A 19,446-nucleotide genomic window follows, 5' to 3' on the forward strand; every position below is an offset into this window, starting at 1 on the left:
CCTATTGCAGACAAGCAAACTGGGTCCAGAATGTTATGTGTGATCAGCCAAAGGTCAGACAGCCAGGATGAACAACTACCTGCTATTCAACTGCTCAGTCAATGCACTTTCATTTCACCAGAAAGCCTGGCAAGGACACTGCCCAGTGGGGTCTCTCATTTACATCAGTTTCATCCACAATGATCCACAAACCCCTTTCTCCTCCAACATCTCTTTTGCTCTTCCATATATATCTTTAGACTATTTAAAACTTTCCTTGAGTGACTTTTTTAAAGATCACTTCCCCTTGAACAGGAAAAGTTACATATATTTCACTCACTATTTTAAGTGAAATTTACTTTCCAGAATGCTTGCCTTCTTGCTAGCAAAACAAGATCATGTTTGGATTCTAGCATTTGAGCAATATTAAAGCTATGATTTTAAAAACTGTGAAAGTATAACACACTTTTATCTGGGTCATGAGGTTTGCTCATTGTCTCTATATGAATTAAAATTTTTCCAAAAATTGGAATTTAACTGTGCTTGGCTGATCTGATTGAAGGTATAACATCACGGCCACAAACTAGCTCATGACTGCAGATGGGGGAGTGGAGGCAGGCACCAGTTTCTGATTCTAGCTCTGATTTAGCTGTGGGATTCTAGAAGACTACTAACTTCTCTGACTTTTGGTTTCCTCTTTTTTTAAATAAGGATGGCTACAAGGATCAATTGAGGTAGTGAATATAAAAGCACAATGTGTAAACTACAAACCACTCAATAAATATCAGTCATTATTTTCTTGTTAGATGAAATTACATCAGCACAGTAGAAAACTACTTTATGATCCAGTGGTTGGGGCAAAGATTCTGGGTTCAAACTCTGACTCAGTCGTTCATTAGCTGAATGACCTTGGGAAGTACCTTAATATCTTCTTTTGTTTTCCCACCTGTAAAGTGGTGTCATACACAGCATTTACTTCATGGGATTGGTGTGATAATTAGATGAGTTAAAACATACAAAGTACTTAGTGTCTAAGCACCATAAGGTGATGAGCAATACATACTAGCTATTATATTAAGAGTCTAGATATTAAGCTTTCCCCCTGGTTTTGACTTTTTATTCATTCACTCATTTATCCATTCATTCAGCCAATATTTACTGGGTACTTAGCCTCTCCTAATTATGTTCTTCCCAGCCATTTGTTATTTATTACTTACATTTCAAACTGTTTTAGATATGATCTCATAAGCCGCCTTACAGCATTTGTATAAAGAGGGAACAAATAACAAGTAAACAAACAAATAAGCAAACCAGATGTATCAACATTTATTGCTACCAGTTCCTTTCTTTCTCACAAAAACACAATGTAATATTTTTAAGTCTACGAGCTTTCTGTTTATATTTAGATAACAGAACATTGACTGTGTTTATGTTTGCATGGACATTGAATGCGATAAGATATAGAATGCTCCTCTGAAAGTTCCATTGAAATACAGATTATAATACTAATTATAATAAAGAAATAAAATGAAATTATAGTATTATAGTATTATAATGAAATACTAATTATTATAAAGAAAAAAAGAAATACAGATCTTACTTCAAACTGCTCTTGCAACCCACACTGAGCACACTGCTGAAGGAAATGATTCTCTAGAATGATGTCTTGACCACAATGAAAACACCATCTTTTTGCTTATTTATTAATATTCAATCATTCATTTTTTAACTGAAGGTATAGGGGGTTCAGGGGTGGGTGTCCTACTATGTGCCAGGCACACAATGGCCGGACAGAGGTTAGGATGGTGAATAAGACATTTATCTGTAAAATTTTATTATTTAGCAGGGCAGGCAGTCAAGGAAACAGGCTATCACAACACAGTGTGATAAAAGCTGGGGTGGAAAAAGTATAAGTGCTAAGGGAGATGGGGAAAAGGGCATCTATCCCAGAAAAAATGTCACCCACTCCTATATAAAATAAATACTTATTTAGCACATATTATGCACCAGAGGCTTACACTGACAGAAAAGGGTTCCAGGCACACTGATGAACCTGGGAAAGGCCAAGGGAATGCAGAGGCTTACCGGTCCAGGGCACCACTGGTGGGCATGCTGCGTGCAAAGCCACGGACCCCGGTTTGCTGGAAATACGGAATGCTGAAGATGTTGGCAGCAATGACAGCCACTGAGTCTGAAGGGTTCACAAAGAATCCATGCTTGCCCAGAATCATATTTCGATCCTTTGGGAGAAAGGAGATTCAAAGGAAGATCTTTTAATCAAACTGCTGAAGAAACCAACTACCTTACATGGGGAGTATTATAAAATTTAAATCTGATACATTTATTCACTATGGATAAACATTGTATTTTATTTTTAATGAATCTGTACAGTACCACTGGGCCAAAGATATCTCCATGCCAGAGAGCTAAACTGTTTTCAATTAAAGTGCAAAGGCAAACTCCTTCTGAGTCAAATACTCTGTTCTCCCTCCAGAGACCACTGACTTTAAACTCCCAGATCTCTTCCAAGCTCTGGAACCAATCACCCCTCTTCCAATGAAGGAAAGAGATCACAATGAGAGGAAATGTAGCTGTTTACAGAATTTGGTAGGTCTGCTAGGCATCCTTTAAGGAACAAAGCAGTTTTTTTCAAGGGAAGACTTCTAAATCATGATTCCTCCATTTGGTGCAGGACCCAACAGAATAATACTGCCCCCTTCACTGCTTCCCTGGTGCCTGGTCAACTGGGAGTACTCAAGTGACTAAAGCATTGAGTGGGGAACTCCCAGCATGCACTGCATCAGAAAGATACATTGACAAATACTGTCTGCTAGGGACCCCTTTATTTCCCAACACTTTGTTATGGGAAAAGTTATTTTTTAGGAAATAGTAGATGTTAACTATGTTAACAAACAACAGCAACAACAACAAAAAAATATTTTCAGCTAAGTAAACAAGTTAATGTATGTTATCTCTGAGATGCCAAGGATATAAACCTGACTAAGACACATCTCCTTTTGTTATATATAGTCACTAATGTAAATGAAACAACCTGTTTAATTAAAAAGATTAAATGTAGAGAAGTAATGGAACATTAATTCATTAGTTTCACGATTAGCTAATGTGAATGAATGACAAGGTTTACCAAAGATTGGATAAATAGCCAGCTGCTGGTTGAGAGCAGAAATCTACTTTAGGATGAGTATCTAGAACCCAATCAGTTCATGAAACATAAGTCATTACTTTATAACCAGGCTCTGAATATTCTGCCACTTCCAGCAAACATGATTGACTGAAATTAAATACATGAGTTTGATTTCAAGGACTGATTTCTATTCAAGTGCATACTTCAATAACTTAGCTCTGATGCCAAGTGTAATGAGGGATCCTTGACTGTCACTCACTAGTCCCACAGCATTTGGTAGAAGCAGACCACTTTTTCCCCATCTATAGACTAGGACCTGGCCTCACCTTTAAATAAAAACAACCTGTTAATTAAAATTATTAACTTCAAGACACCTATACCCACCCCATCTCCATCAAAGGCAGCCCCAAAGTCATGCTCTCCTGTCTTCATGGTCTCCACCAGATCAGCTGCATAGGTGAGGTTGGGGTCAGGATGGTGACCTCCAAAGTCCTCCAGAGGAACACAGTTAACTGCTGAGTTTGCCGGGGCACCAAGTTCTTCACAGAGGATCTTCTTCACATACGGTCCCACAACTATGTAAAGCAGGAAACAGAGAATCAGGAAACAAAACTAAAGAGTGTGAGGAATTGGGGATAGGGTGGAGGGTTCCCAGGGAGAATGGCATGAATAAGAATGGGTGAGCTATGCTCAGGGGCTAGTGGAGAGAGAAATTTGACCACAGAGTACAGTTTTTAGAAAAGGAATGAAGAGAGATTGGGTTGGAAGGGGGCAGGGCCAATAAACCAAGGGCAGAGAGAGGGAAGGGAAGGGATCTCACCATCAGGAAGGCCCTATTACACACCTGGGCCAGATGCCTCTCAACCATTTTCTCACTCAGTCCTTCAGGAAAAGCCCACAAGGCGATAGTGTTTTAAGAGACTGGACTCTGGGATCACCATGTCTAGGTTCAAGTCTCAGCTCTGCCAATCATTGACTATATGATTTGGAGGAAGTTACTTAATCTTTCGGTGCCTCTCTCTATCTCAACTGCAAAATGAGTATAATAATAGTAGCTACTCTACTGATGTGAGGATTAAATGAATCAATATAAAGCACAGAGAATAGCTTAATAACTGATATGAAGCACTGGCCCATATAAGAGTTTGCATTATGATTATCACCTCCAAATTACAGATTAAGAAAACTGAGGTTCTAAAATGAAACTACTTGCCCAAACTTACACAGGTCCTTACATCAGAACCCTGACCTTTCTAGTATATCAAGTTATATGACAAACTGATTTAAAAGAATATAAACAAAAGACAATAAAAAGACAACAACAAATAACAGGAAAAAACAGTTTTTTGGGTGACATTTAGTCTAACTACCAAAAACATTCATCTAAAGGGCCCGGAGGAAGAAGTCCACTTGATAACCAGCTTCCCCTCCTGGATACTTCTTCACAAGTTCTATTCTTACGCCAGCCCAGACTTCTCACACTCTTAATGTGATGTCTATTTTTTAGTCTTCATGCATTTGCTGCAGCCATGGCCTCAGCTGAAAATCACCACTGTTGATTTTTCTTTTATTCAAGCTGACCTAGTCACCACTTCTTCCACAAACCTTGCTTGATATCCCTAGTCAAATATGCCTTCTTCCACATCCCAAAGAGAATTCTTGAAGTGCTATGTAACCCCCATTTGGAGTAACTGGCACTAGTTAGTTTTGCACCCACCTCACCTCCCCCCTGCATCATAAGCTCCTTGAAGGAAGTCATCTGCCTACACCCCCCCACCCAGGTATGCATGTAACAGCAACTCAACATGTGCCTGCTGAACAGTTTTTGAAATGACAGAATAACATGTCTGAATAAGGAAGTAAATCCATTCTGTGGGCTCCAGAGGGCAAGTGCAGACCCCAGAGGGATACTGCAGGTGTGGGAGATCTCAGCCCACAAGGTGGTTTTTATCCACGGTTTTGTAGTATAACAGGAGGCTATGAATTGCATCAATGGCAGGGTTCAAGTACAGCTAGGAAATTATCCTCCAACTAGGAAGGCAGAAAGATTCCCAAACTGGGGAAAATCCTTGCAACTAAGAGACTATAAAAATTCTAAGTTGTTAACAACTTAGTTGTTAACAAACAAATCAACAACTTAAGTGCTTCTGCATTCCCATAATCCTACACGTGAGAAAACCATCTCTACTAACCTGGCCACACAACCCACAGAGGAAAAAGGAGGGGGGGAAGAGACACATCCTGCCTTCCTGGATTTAATCCTCATCTTGCTCTTGTCCTCTTCCAAGAAAAGGTACATGTGGGGCAGGCAAGCCAGGGGTGTAGGAGTTTGTTTACCACATCTAGTAAAAGACATTCCCCCCTTGGAAAAAGATGGGGGTGTTTGGGAAGAATGTAAGGTATCTTCTGAGGGGGAGGAAGTCCACAAAACAGTTGCATGTACTGAAAAGCTGTGCTTAATAAGGAAACACTGACCTTCACACTACCTTGCCAGGAGGAATGTCTCTCTGTTATTTTTGCTGCATACAAATTAGATTTTTATCTGTGTAAATATTGCTCTGGAATGGTTGCAAAACAACTGTTTAAAAACCAACAGAGAGTTTTGCAAAAATGTTTGCTAAAGCATTCAGATATATACAGTAGAAGGCAGCTTCATATCTTTGAGAGAGAGATGGAAGAAATGGCGCATACCTCCGTGCATGGCATCTATACGGATCTTTAGTCGGTTTGGACCAGAAAGCAGTTCTTTCAGTGCACTGAAATCAAAGATGTTTCTCAGCATAGTAGCATAAGCTTCCACTGAATCCACGATTTCCACTGTGAGAACAAGGAACATTAAAAGATGGAAGAACTAAATACAGAAAAAAATACTATTCTCTGAAACAATATTACTGTAAGCTTATAACAGTGATTTTAAAAGAACAATTTTTAAGCAGTCCAGTATGCTAGGACTGGTACGTGATCTCTCATGTTCAATACTGACAGTTTTCCTAAGAGGTCAATGCTATTAGTCCTGTTTGATAGATACAGAAGCTCAAGGTCAGGGTGATTAAGTAACTTTCCTACACAACCAGGATGAGGCTCGCCTGATGGTAAACTTAGCCATGTTGCCAAATCCACTCCCTTTCCCTGAGGGTCCCACACACACACAAAAAAGTATATTCTTGTGTCAAAGGTAATAGAATCATACACCTATTTTTCTTTCCTCTTCTTTTCCCAGGCCCACTGCCATCAAGACTTAATAGTAAAACGCAGAAAAAACATTTTTAATGAATCAATTTTCACGAGCACTTAAAGAAATAAAAGTAATGTAAGAACTTAGTATTGTAGTTCTTATTGTTGTCTTTTCATTATGAGCTTTAGAAACTCTCTACCGACTTGGGGGTCATTTCTGAACTCCAAGAATGTCTTCAAAATGTACCAATGTGCAACTTTCTCTTGATTTAGGAGGCATTGTCAGCTCTCAATGTCAGCTCTCTCTAACAAAAACATGCCTTCCATAAGTTGCAGTCCAGAGAAGAGAATACATGTTAGGGCAAAGTGAAAATGCAATTGCATTGCCAACCACCTCATCTTCATTTTATTAATATGAGTAACTTTATAAACATTTATTCCATCAGTCACTGTAATACTCTGGCCATCAACAACAAAATATTAACCATAGCTGCCTATGCAGGGAGTTTTCATTTAACCCCCAAAATGGTCTCATATGATTGTAGTGATTATTAGGGCAGGAAAAACATCAAAGGGCAGGCTTCAGAATCACTCACACCCGAGTCTGAGTCCTGATTTACATCTCATTGACTGTGTGACTTTGAGCCTGTTGCTTAACCTCTCTCTGTCTCTGTTTCCTCATCTGGAAAAGTGAATCCCAGTATGTTGCCCTCATAGGGCTATGCTAAGAATAAAATGAGATCATGCATGTAAAGAATGAGGTACATAATAAAATTTCAGTAACAGTTACTGGTCTTCTAGCCAAGGCTGTCCATTTTACAGGTATGAGGCCTAGAGATGTGGACTGACTCACCCAAGGTCACAAGGATGATCACTAGCAGGGCCTGGAGAGCCCAGGTCGCTAAACTCCCAAACCCAATTCCAAACCTGCTGATTCAAGCATACAATCACACTCTTTCCAAAGCTGCAGACCCAAGGTATTAAACCTTGAAAGGCACATTGCTCAAGTTGGAACTATAATGGACAGCAGGTGGGTGGAATGAAACATGCCTGTGAAGGGTTTGAACTTGTTTTCTAGGTCAAACTGCTGCTTTCCCAGTATTCCAAGGTCTACTTTCAGGTCAGGACAAACTGCATATTCTTCTATTGTCTTGCTAATTTGGAAAATCTTATCAGTGATTGCTTCTGGAGCAGGACCTGGAAATCAAACAGCAAACGGAGACTAATTTTGAGTGGCTGACATGGAAATACAAAGAACATAAATAAAGCTCATCCAGTCTTCTTCACATTTGCCATTCCATCATTCAGGTAGCAAAGTATGAGGATTTTCTCAAAGAAAATATCATGTTCATGATCATTCATGCATGGTTCCTCATAATTAGGTACAGAACAATGAGAAGCATTTCATTTTCACCAAAAGGAAACAAAGAATCCTCTTGCTAAGGATGAGAGCCAGAACCCTAGCCTCCCAAGGCTTTGCAATTGGCTTTCATCCTACTGATGTGTCCTCAAAGCAATAGCAAACTCACCTCCATTGGAAATGTTGAATTTGATTCCAAAATCTCCGTTGGGCCCTCCTGGGTTGTGACTGGCTGTCAGAATGATCCCACCAATGGCTTTGATTTTTCTAATAATGCAGGACACTGCAGGGGTGGAAAGGATTCCATTCTGTCCAATAACCAAGCGACCAATCTTGAAGAAGAAATACAAAATACACACTATAACATGAATTAATCCAGAGCTACCACACAGAAACACCAGCACAATAGACAGATGGACAAAGAAATATGTTATTGGACCAGGAAACATATTCTTTAATGAACAGCTACAGTTTTGGTGGTGTTATTATTTTTATTTTGAAGAACATTATTATTGTTGATTAACATTATTTTTGAAGTATAATCATCACTGTTGAACAAAGCCAATACTTCAGATAGTTTTGGAACCTTGCAGTTTTTGAACAATGTATGGTCTGGAGCTGCTATAAGATTTTGGCAAGAGAACACAGAGGATTCAAAACAGAGCCTTTCCAGACTAAGTTCATAATAAGGATATACTGAAAAGTTGTGAGAAACCCACATTTTTATCCAATTCAATCATATTTTTAATCCACTTTGGGAGAAGGGATATGAACATTGCTCGTTAAATGAATTCTACCCACAGAGAAGACTTTTGTAAATTAAAATGCTTGAAAAAAGAAAAAAAAGCAAACTTTGTATGAAGAATATTATAAAATGTATCTCATCAATTTATATTTATGGTCAGGCCTGAATTTAGACAGAGTAGGTACCTGGGTTGCCTCCTGGGCTGAGGCAAGGAATGCTGGGAGTTATTACTGAGTCAACCAGTCAGAAACACCTACATGAAAGGACTGCAGGTGGTACTTTGGCTGTGTTCTTAACTCTTCTTCCTATGTCTCTCACAGATGGTATCAGCTCCGTTCCTAAATCTCCCTTTACAAAAATGACAGTAATTTGTATTTGTTTCAACATGACCCAAGTTGGAAAAGAAAGATGTAGCATTGTCAGTTCCTCTGACATTCTTGGAGAAGATGTGACTGCTACATAAACAGATCTATAAACAGATTTATAAAATGAAGAATTTGTGCTCTCTTTCCATTCTCTGAGAGAAGAAATGGACAGGAATGTTTTAAATTTTCCTTTTAAATTAAAGTTATTTCTTTTCGCCCCCTCTCAAAATAAGCATTGTTGAAGAAATGACTTGATGGTAAAAGAGGTGTTTCTAATATTCAAAATGTCAATGAGATGCACACAACCTTTGGAAACTTTTTCTGGGTTTTCAATACCCTCCCACAGGTCACCAAAAACTTGTCTGCCTTATAATTCAAGTCCTCCACAGTCAACCACCTAGAAACAGCTGTTTCATTCCAGCCACCTCTTGGCTCTCGTATATATGTCTGGCTCTGAACAACTTTGGTTATACTCATATATTTGTTATGTTCTGTCCCCCTCAGGAAGTGGGAATGATCGGGTCAACTGTTCTAACGAGGCTCTTTTATAGACTAAAGGAACCTGCAGACAAGGTGAAATCAAAAATATGAGTGATTACTAATGAGGTGCAGACTGTTTTCTAAGCTTATGGAACAGTTCATTCTCACACTTGCTCCTCCCAAGTACCCCTGCATTGATGAAGAAGCTAAGGCCTAGAGTTGTCCTGCTCCTGCCCTTTTACTCATTCATTCATCCACCCAACATCAGTAATAATAGGCATTTGAGGGCAGGTGCCATGACAGACATTAGCAGAGGTGACATCACAAGGTCATGTGACAAGTGAATGACCATAGCTGGGAAAAGCATGAAAGCTCATGACTCCATATAGTGGGAAGAGTAACATCTCACTCTTTCAGCAGTTTTTGAGTGTGGCTTTGATGAAAATAAAAGCTTAAGGTTGGGTAGTCACATAATTTCAATAAGAGGCACTTAGGATAGCAATTTAATCATCTAGAGTGGCTAGTAGAGTAATCTGGAAATTGTATTTGAATATCAGGCAAATTTTATATAGATTTTGTGTGTATTTACTGCATGTATTCAGTATGTATGATGAATGAATAGTAAGCTATGTCACATAAATCCCTCCTTAATTCTGCCTTTCCTAACAGTGAGCTCTGCAATCAGCAACCTTCCAAGACAGAGAGGATTATACCAGGGATAAAAGCAAGAAAGAAATGCAAAAGATAGAAGCCAGGGAAGTCTTTCTCTTGAGCCCGAGAAGAAATAAAACTGCCCAAAATATCTCCTTTCAGAGAAGACTCTTTCCTGTGATCACCCTCTGCAACACTACTCCTCAGTATGATATTGGGAGATAATATTTTACTATTCTCCTTCCCTTCAAAATGTCTGGATCACTGTAATAGCTCCTGGCTCAATCTTCCCTGCCTCTCTCCTGCCTGTATTTCCCTTGTTCTATCCTGGTTGAATCCATTCAATTGACTCAGGCCCACATAGTTCATCTTTCTTTCTTTCTTTTTTTTTTTTAAAGATTTATTTATTTATTTATTTATACAAACTGGGTACAGTCAGAAGCGCAGGAGGGTTAGAGAATTCACCAGAGCCAGAGCGAAGAGCAGAACAGGCAGACTGACGAAGTACACTGCTGAGGGGAGCAGCGGGCGGCAGGAGAGGTCTGCGCGCCATGTGGGACCCTTGCCCAGGGACCGGGGATTGAACTGGTGCTGCAGAGGCTGCGGGCAGCTTCGCAACCCAGCGCTCAACCGCTGCGCCACTGGGGAGGCCCTAGTTCTTCTTTCTTAAGCACAGATCTATGCCGCAGTTGTAACACCAGTAGAGCCCACTGTTCTCTGACATTTCACAATTGTGTTCCTCCTCTATTCAAAAGCCTTCTCTCTACTACATCACCTACTATATAATCCTCCTGTATACTTCTAGGTAGAGACACAAAAGAGCTGATAACAGGCACCCAAACAGATATCTTACATACTATGTTCATAGCAGCATTATTTAGAAGAACCAAAAGGTGGAAACAACTCAAGTGTCCATCAACAGATGACCAGATAAATAAAATGTGGCGTCTACATACAATGGACTATTACTCAGTCTTACAAAGGAATAACATTCTGTTGCAACATGCATGAAGCTTGAAAACATACTAAGTAAAATAATCAGTCACAAAAGGACAAATATTATATGATCCCACTTATATGAGCATACTGAATAGGTAAATTCATAGACAGAAAGAAGAACGGAGATTGCCAAGGGCTGGGGAAAGGGAGAGGGGATCTGATGTTTCATGATAGAGCTTCAGATGGGATGAGGAGACGTTTCTGGAAATGAACAGTGGTGATGGCTACTGAACATTGTGAATGCAATTAGTGCCACTGACCTGTACGCTCAAACGCAGCTAAAATGGTAATTTTTAAGTGATGTATACTTTACTGCAAAAAAAAAAAAAAGGAAAAGAAAAACAAAAAAGAAAAGCCCTTTCCTGACTCCCAAGTATCTACCAACTTAGAGATAACTTCCTCAGCCTGACATTAAGGTTCTTCATCAAATAGCCTTTTCTGCCCTTCCTCCTCCCTCACCACTTCCTTCCTCATGACTCACATACACTCCCAACCTGCACAAATCACTGTTCCCACAACATTTTAAAATCAAATATGGCAGAGAGCAAATGTGAATTTGCCTTTTTATTGAAAATAGAGTCTGGTGTTTTCTTACATTTCACAAAAGGAGAAGTTCCAATTTCTTTGCCCGACTAGTCATACAAGTAAGTTATATTCTCATTTCTAAACTTATCTCCAAGTTTAAAGCTCTGGGGACTGAAGGAGTATTATTTATAATATGTAGTAGTATTATATATAAATGGAGTCTCTCCAAATGTCTTCTGGCATTAAAATTTCCTGCAAATGCAGGCAGCTCTATGCAAGTAAAAACAAAGAAAAATTTCTAACAAAGGCAGAATTTATCCTGTCATCCACAGATGCACTAGACAAAAGTGTAGTAAAGAAAAAGAAATGCAGGGATTTCCTTTTAGCTCAGTGGCTGAAAAGACCTCCAAGAATTAGCTCATGGGTAGAGGAGTAGTTATTGACAAAGGTGAGGAAGGAACATTGGCTTCTATCAAGATCTATGGCAATAAATTATCTTTTCTTATGATTTTCTCCCTAGAGCTCTGTCTACAATCAAAGGGATATTAAAATAATCAGAATATAGGATATGTTAGAAAAAGAAGAAATCAAACATATAGGATTTGATAGGTATTATCAAAGTGCTTTTCGGTCCACTAAATGTTTAAGTAATTCAACTGGGTAGTATGACTGCTTTAAATGCAACACTATTTTTAATAAGGAATGTCCTTGAAAAGACTTGAAAATATTGCTTGGGCTGCCAACCTCTAACAAATAGGCAGTTACCATACTTAGTCAATTATTATCACTTAAATGTATTATTTAGCAAAGCTTCAGATCGTAAATCTGAGAAAGTCTATTGGGTCTGCCTGAATTACACATTCCTACCACCTCTTGCACATCTTTTAGCTCCACACAAAAATGAAATGAAGCCAAATATATCACAGCAAAGGGGACAGTGTACCAGATCCACTCAACAATCTAGATATATGCGGAGAAATAATGTTCCATTTGTTCTCTCTCAAAAGATTAAAAGCTTCTTAACATCATTCCCTTTGCAGCTCGCCTCAAAGGTGAAATTTACAGCATGTCACATTTTATCTTAAAAATGTGTACGCTTCATAATAATTTCATAGCTGAGTGCTTTATCAGCAATTTTTACATGTGAGGCATTCAGATTCTGAAATGGTATAAAGGAAATCTCGTATTGTAAGAAATAGGGTCTACAAACACTTTTAAACTTAATTCGGTGATGTGTGTTTAGTTTTGTATTTTTAATTTGGCATTTGCAATCACACCTATTTGGTGTATTATTATAATAGGCTGACAATGAATCCCAACACATCTAGGAACAATGCTAAATTTTCCGTTTTCAGAACTAGAATCATTTGCAGAAAGAAAAAGAAAATGAGATTACTGAAGGACTAGGTACTGCAAATTTTTGTGAAGTATAATCTAAAACATTCAAAATATATTTTTGGTCCCAGACAAGAATTTGAAGAGCAAAAATGGCAATGTCCTGATGTCTGCCTTCTAGTAAATCAATGGGATTTTGCAAATTGCTAGATTATCAAGATCAGTGCTTTCTGGCGCCAGATTCCTTCTGATTTGGTTAATTCAGTCAACACAATGTTCCATGATGCAGAGTTTTAGCTATTATAGTCTTAACAGGAATTATCTCTTCCCTGCTGTACAAATTCACTGCACACAGGGCTCCTTTGTGTCCAAGGTCATTATAAGCAGGTCCCTGTAACAGGTCCTCTCAGAAGGCTCACACCTAACATTTCCCAATCCCCTCCCAGCCTTTCGGCATAACTCCCAGGATCCATAAACAACAGCATGCCCTGGCTTTTGTTTTCCTGTTTGACAAGTGACTGAACTTCAATAAGGAAGCCATTGAAAGAAAACAAAATCCTCCTCCCTCCACTACTCATTAGAGCCTTCTTATATAGGATAGGGTGCCCCTTGAAGCCAATTAGAGCATAGATAAGAAACGTTAAGACTGGGGGTATGATTCGAATGTCTAAAAAGCAACAGGTGTTTGTTCAAGCAACAGGAATACAGCACAAAACACAAGAAGCTGGACTTACATTCCTATATCCCAGTGTAATTTCAGGATTATTTGCACTATAAACAATCCCTTAAGGCATAAGGAAACTTAACTGGATGTTAGTAGAATTGAGGCATCTATCTCACACAAATCTCTGCACTCTGTATATTTCTGCAAAATGAAGCAGTTATGCGGAGAGCCAGAAACATAATACTTAACATATACCAACCCCATTGGCTGCTGCCATCTGCACTATTGTTTCTATTGCCGATTTATTAAAATACCGCCCATCTCCACCAACCACCAGTGAGGATCCCTGGCGATCTTTTAGGTCTATAGAAAAGAATAGACTCTGGATGAAATTCTCCAGATAGCATGGTTTTTCCTCAAAACAGTAGGTTTTCTTCCATAATCCACTGGTTCCTGGCTTCTGGTCATAGTAGGGGGCTGTAGCAAAAGTCAACAGAGGGAGAGGTCCTTCTTCCATTTGTCTATATTTCCCAGAAATCCATTCACCAAAATTACTCATCTTTCATTTCCATCATTTGGTGCAGCAAGGATATCCAGAAAGCAATCAAGAGTCCTGCAAATAGTCTGTCTAACCTGAAGCTGCAACGGTGCTGTCTTAGTAACTAAAACAGAGGTGTGCCTGGATGATCCTCAATGAGGAAGCGGGGTTAATTCCTGTTGTCGTCACCTCTGGTGAAAAAGTTGAAGCCGCACACCCACCCACACCCACCCGCAAAGGAGATCTTCAAAGTTGTTTTGATGAGGGCATTTCTACCCACATAACCAAGCCAAATACCCTTCAATTATTCTTGCCTCGTTTCCCTGTTACAGTGGAGATGGCTCTAGAGGGTGCTGCGTGCAGCAGACTTCAGTTACAAACACCGGATGGCTGCCAGACACCACTCTCGGAACCAGGCAGAGAAGAAGTGAGTGGTGTCCCAAGAAACAGGTTCATGAACAAGACACCCTGGTGTGGCTCCTGCAGCTTCTGACACCCCTTAAACCAGAGCCTCTCTGGGCATTCATCGCTGAAAAGGCCACCTGCAGCTAACGCTGTTCCATGCCATCTAGCTAGTTAAAGGTCAATCTTAAAATGGAAGTGAAGGATGTCAGTGACCTCTGGTTTCCTTGGATCACTGTCATTTTCATACAGAAGTGATGTTTTACTTCCCACATGCAATCAGAGTCAGAAGGAAAAATAAAGATAAACCAGAAACATCTTGGGCCTCCCTGGTGGCATAGGAGTTAAGTCTTAGTACTATCATGCTATCACAGCTGTGGCCTGAGTTCCATCACAGACAGGGAGCAAATCCACATGATGCAGCAGACCTCTCCTGTCTCACCCACTGCTCCCCTCAGCAGTGTATTTCAGTAGATCTGCCTGTTCTGTCTCTCCCCACACCCTCTGGCCTACATCCTAATTCTTATATGCATAAATAATAAAAGAAAATCTTGAAAAAAAACCTTACAGAATATATTTCTTCCCTGACCACATAAGACTTACCAAGATAGTATTTGTAGTTACCTAGAAATAAGCCCTGAAAGATCATTGGTTTGGTCATTCCCTTGAAATTACAGCAAAGTGAAAATGATTATCTACAAAATCCTTGAAAAATGTAAGTAGAATGAGAGAGGTAGAAGTAGGTTTTTCTGAGTGTGTGAGGTTTGATCAAGTGATTGGAAAAATATGATGACATAAATTTACATTTTGTGCTTTAATTTTCTCAGTTTTAAATAGACTTGACTTTTAAAAAATACTTTTAGTGAAGCAGTTTAAGTTCTTTGCATTTGAAACACCTAAAACATGTTAAAACATTCTAAGTAAATTTAATATCCCAGCCTATTTTATCCCTCAGATGTTATTAATGATTTTTCAAAATACATATATGGATGGATGTATTTAACAAGCAGAAATTGCCTATTACCAAGACACTCCATTGTCAAGATTTTGATGAACTTATTAAGGGTGTTTTAAAAGTAAATCAGGACTTGCTGCACTAACATTTGGGGAGTTTGGCTGAGGAATTGACTGAGGAGTCAGGGTTTCAAAGGTAAAAGTGAAAACCCTTTGAGAAGCAAAATCTGAGTATTTTCCTACTAACTTGTCAAGTAAGGCCCAAAAGCAAACAGACACTGGGAACTGCAGTCCACCCACTGTGAGGCAAGAATGCCCAGGTGTGTTCAGGAACCAGAACTAATGGGTCCATGAGCAGAAAGCAGGCTGCTGGCAAGGAAGCCTGGACTCCTTCAAATGACAAATGTGAGGGACGGGGGTCTCATTGGGGGGAATGCAGAGAGGGGGCCCCATGCAGGGAAAAACTCAAGACATAACATTAAAACATTCACAGGAAACATCAAAAGACAATTTTTATAGTTTATATTTGCCTCTTATTTAGTTCTTAAAATTAAATTCCTTATGAATTAATTTATGAAGCAAGTTTGCTTTAATGGCAGTTGACACACCCACTGTTTTTCAATTTAGTTGAAATGCATTTTTTGGTTCATATTTTTAAAGTTCTGTATCATCTTCTCTGGTTTCAGACAGGCTTGTAAATTAGGTCAGCATATATATGTTGACATAGTTCACAATGGGTCCATTGTATATTGTGAAATATCAACCCAATAATCTTTTCACAGGGAATAAGAGAGCAACTAACCATGTCATTGCTACTTTTCTTAATAAGATCTTGAAACCCCAGAGTAGATTAAGTAGCACTTGGTCACAATGATGGTCCAACATCCCCAACCAAATCTCGTTAGCCTACACATTCCAGTGGGTTCCCTGCCAGTGGCTGCCCTCTTCTCAGTGACTCTTTCTGAAGCTGGGACAAGAGAGTAATATCTTGTTTTTTTCCCCTACATTTATTTATTTGATTTACAGTTTATGGTTGATGCAAATCAATTCCATAAAATGAGAAATGATGAAAAATCAAAGCATTATCTTGCAAATTCAAAATAGATATTCAGCACAAAAGAAATACTCAACAGGTCTTGCTTTAAAGGATGGCATGCTTGCAACTTTTCTTTTTTCTTTTAAAGATTTTATTTTATTTATACAAGAGCTGGGGTACAGGCCAGATGCATGGGAGGGTGAGCGGATTCACCATAGACAGAGCGGGGAGCAGAACAGGCAGACTGATGAAATACACTGCTGAGGGGAGCAGCGGGCAAGGCAGGAGAGGTCTGCTCACCTGCCATGTGGGACCCTCGCCAGCCGGCTGGGATAGAACCCATGCTGCAGAGGCTGTGGACAGCTTCACAGCTCTGCGCTCAAACTGCCACGCCACCAGGGAGGGCCCCGCTTGCATTTTTTCTTGATGATTGTGGTCACATCAGATGCTAGAACACATCTCAGTTTACCAATGTGCGTACATGTGAACTAAAATTTGTTGCCAAAAATACTTTTTCACATTTAAAGTGCTGTAAAACCTGCATTTCCCTAGAATTAAGCCTGTTGTTAGGCGTAGTGCCAGTTTCTAACCAACTAAATACTGACCAATACAAAACGCATTCCAAATACAACTATTCTGACTCATAAATGTTAAAAAAAAAGTTCATTTTCTAAAGTAGTTTCAAGGAATTATTGTAAACCTAATAATGCTGATGCTTTTCCAGTTTTAACTTTTCAAATACTCAATATGCCATCATGGAGTTCATTATTTATTTGCTTCTTAATTTCAAGATTTTTAAACATAGCTCCCAAATAGATATGCCTCAAATCTTCATATTTTATTTATTTAGAATTTAAAATTATACATTTACTTATAATAGAATCCAAAGACAGAAACAAATGGGGGTAAATTTAACAAATTATTTTTTTATTTAAATATTTCATTTTATATAATTCTTACATCTTTTTTCATCTTTGCACAATGTATGCATTTTCATTTTGGTTATATTCCCCATACAATTGCACCTCCCCCCTTATTTTGACTCTAGTCCTTCCTTTCTCCCCCCTTTCCCACCCCTCCTCCCCATAGTGTGTCTCTGGTTTATAGTTGTTTGTTGATTTTGATTTTTACTTTGTATTGATTAGTCTTTTTCCTGGTCCCTTATTTAGGTTTTCTAAATTCCTGCTATGAGACCCATCCGGTATTTTTCTTTTTCTTTCTGGCTTATTTCACTGAGCATGATCCCTTCTAGCTCCATCCATGTTGCTGCAAGCTGCATGTGTTTATATTTTTTGATTGCTGAGTAATATTCCATTTGTATATGTACCACATCTTCTTGATTCAGTCATCTATTTTTGGGCATTTGGGTTGTTTCCATAGCTCACCTATTGTAAATAGTGCTGCTATAAACATAGGGGTGCAGGTGTCCTTTTGAATTAATGTTTCTGTGTCCTTTGGGTAAATACCTAGGAGTGGAATTGCTGGATCATATGGAAGCTCCATCTTTAGCAGGTTCAGGAATCTCCACACAGCTTTCCATAGTGGTTGGACCAGTTTGCACTCCCACCAGCAGTACAGGAGAGTTCCTTTTTCTCCACAACCTCGCCAACGTTTGTTGTTGCTAGTTTTTGTAATACATGCCATTCTCACTGGTGTAAGATGGTATCTCATTGTAGTTTTGATTTGCATTTCCTTGATTACAAGTGATGTTGAACATTTTTTCATATGCCTGTTGGCCATTTGCGTTTCCTCTTTGGAGATGTTCCTTTTTAGCTCTTCTGCCCATTTTTTGACTGGATTATTTTCTTTGTTGTTGTTGAGTCTCATCAGCTCTTTGTAGATTTTTGTGATCAGTCCTTTATCGTTAGTGTTGTGTGCAAAAATGTTCTCCCAGTCGGTGGGGTTTCTCTTTGTTTTGGTTACTGTATCTTTTGCTGTGCAGAAGCTCTTTAATTTGATGTAGTCCCAGCTGTTTATCTTTGCCTTCATTATCACTGCTTTGGGTGATGTATCTGTAAAGATGTCTTTGAGGTGCATGTCATGTAGTGTTTCACCTATATTTTCTTCTATGTATTTTATGGTTTCAGGTCTTATGTCTAGTTCTTTAATCCATTTTGAGTTGGTTTTTGTGCATGATGTGAGGTTGTGGTCAAGCTTCATTCTTTTGCATGTAGTGACCCAGTTTTCCCAGCACCATTTATTGAACAAACTTTCTTTGCTCCAGTGCATATTCTTTGCTCCTTTGTCAAAGATTAGTTGACCATAAATCTGTGGGTTTATTTCTGGATTTTCTATTCAATTCCATTGGTCTGTGTGTCTGTTCTTGGTCCAATACCATGCAGTTTTGATGATTATGGCTTTGTAGTATAGTTTGAAGTCTGGGCGTATGATGCCTCCATTCCCTTCATTTTTTTTTTTAAGAAGAGCTAACAAATGATTTTTAAATCAAATAAGTCAAAGACTAAAACATATTTGCTAGAAAAAAATGAAAGATAGCTTAAAAAAAAGAAGAGAAATAATCACATTCATGGGGTGGAATATTAAATATCATTCAGATGTTATTTCTTGTCTAATTGACCTACAGTAAATTCATGCTTAAAGTATCTAACACAAGTGGAAAATGGACACCAGTGCTGGAGCTTCAAGAGGCAATAGATGTCTAACCTGTGGAACTGGGTCACTAGGTGAACCAGATACAAATGTCTGTATGGCATATACACCTTTTGACTTTCAGATACGAATGTCTGTATGGCATATACACTTTTTGACTTCCCTACATCTGAGCCATGGACTAGGTAAGATTCTCAGCACTCTCATCTCTTGCATCTGCCAAGGAACACCAGCAATTTAAATGCTTACCAAATCTAAGTTCCAGAGGAAAGAATTATGTACTCCCAAATGGGAACAACAATTTCAGTAACTTTGTCTGTCTGGCATAATATTTGTCAACATGCAAAACTAAACCAAAAGAATAATCCTTGCCCTACAAAAGCTTCTATTCTAAAAATGGACCTGCGTCACTATTTTATGGGCACTATAAAACTCAACCCCATATAAAAATATTACCAGAAGCAGCAATGTTAGATGGACTGTG

At 38.9% G+C, this 19,446-nt stretch overlaps 1 protein-coding gene across 1 annotated transcript in view; it reads right to left on the reverse strand.

The window, feature by feature from the left end:
* Positions 1-19,446, reverse strand: part of PGM1 (phosphoglucomutase 1) — a 63,827-nt gene that overhangs the window by 20,065 nt on the left and 24,316 nt on the right. Inside the window, exons 2-6 of the mRNA XM_037498590.2 lie at positions 7,828-7,990; positions 7,349-7,495; positions 5,816-5,941; positions 3,509-3,699; positions 2,065-2,219 (exon numbers count right to left, since the gene is read on the reverse strand). Of these exons, the coding sequence (XP_037354487.1) occupies positions 2,065-2,219; positions 3,509-3,699; positions 5,816-5,941; positions 7,349-7,495; positions 7,828-7,990 (782 nt within the window). The remainder of the gene's footprint in view (positions 1-2,064; positions 2,220-3,508; positions 3,700-5,815; positions 5,942-7,348; positions 7,496-7,827; positions 7,991-19,446) is intronic.

Source organism: Talpa occidentalis, unplaced genomic scaffold (assembly GCF_014898055.3).
Source record: "Talpa occidentalis isolate TD23 unplaced genomic scaffold, MPIMG_talOcc4v2.1 talOcc4.9, whole genome shotgun sequence".
NCBI lineage: Eukaryota > Metazoa > Chordata > Mammalia > Eulipotyphla > Talpidae > Talpa > Talpa occidentalis.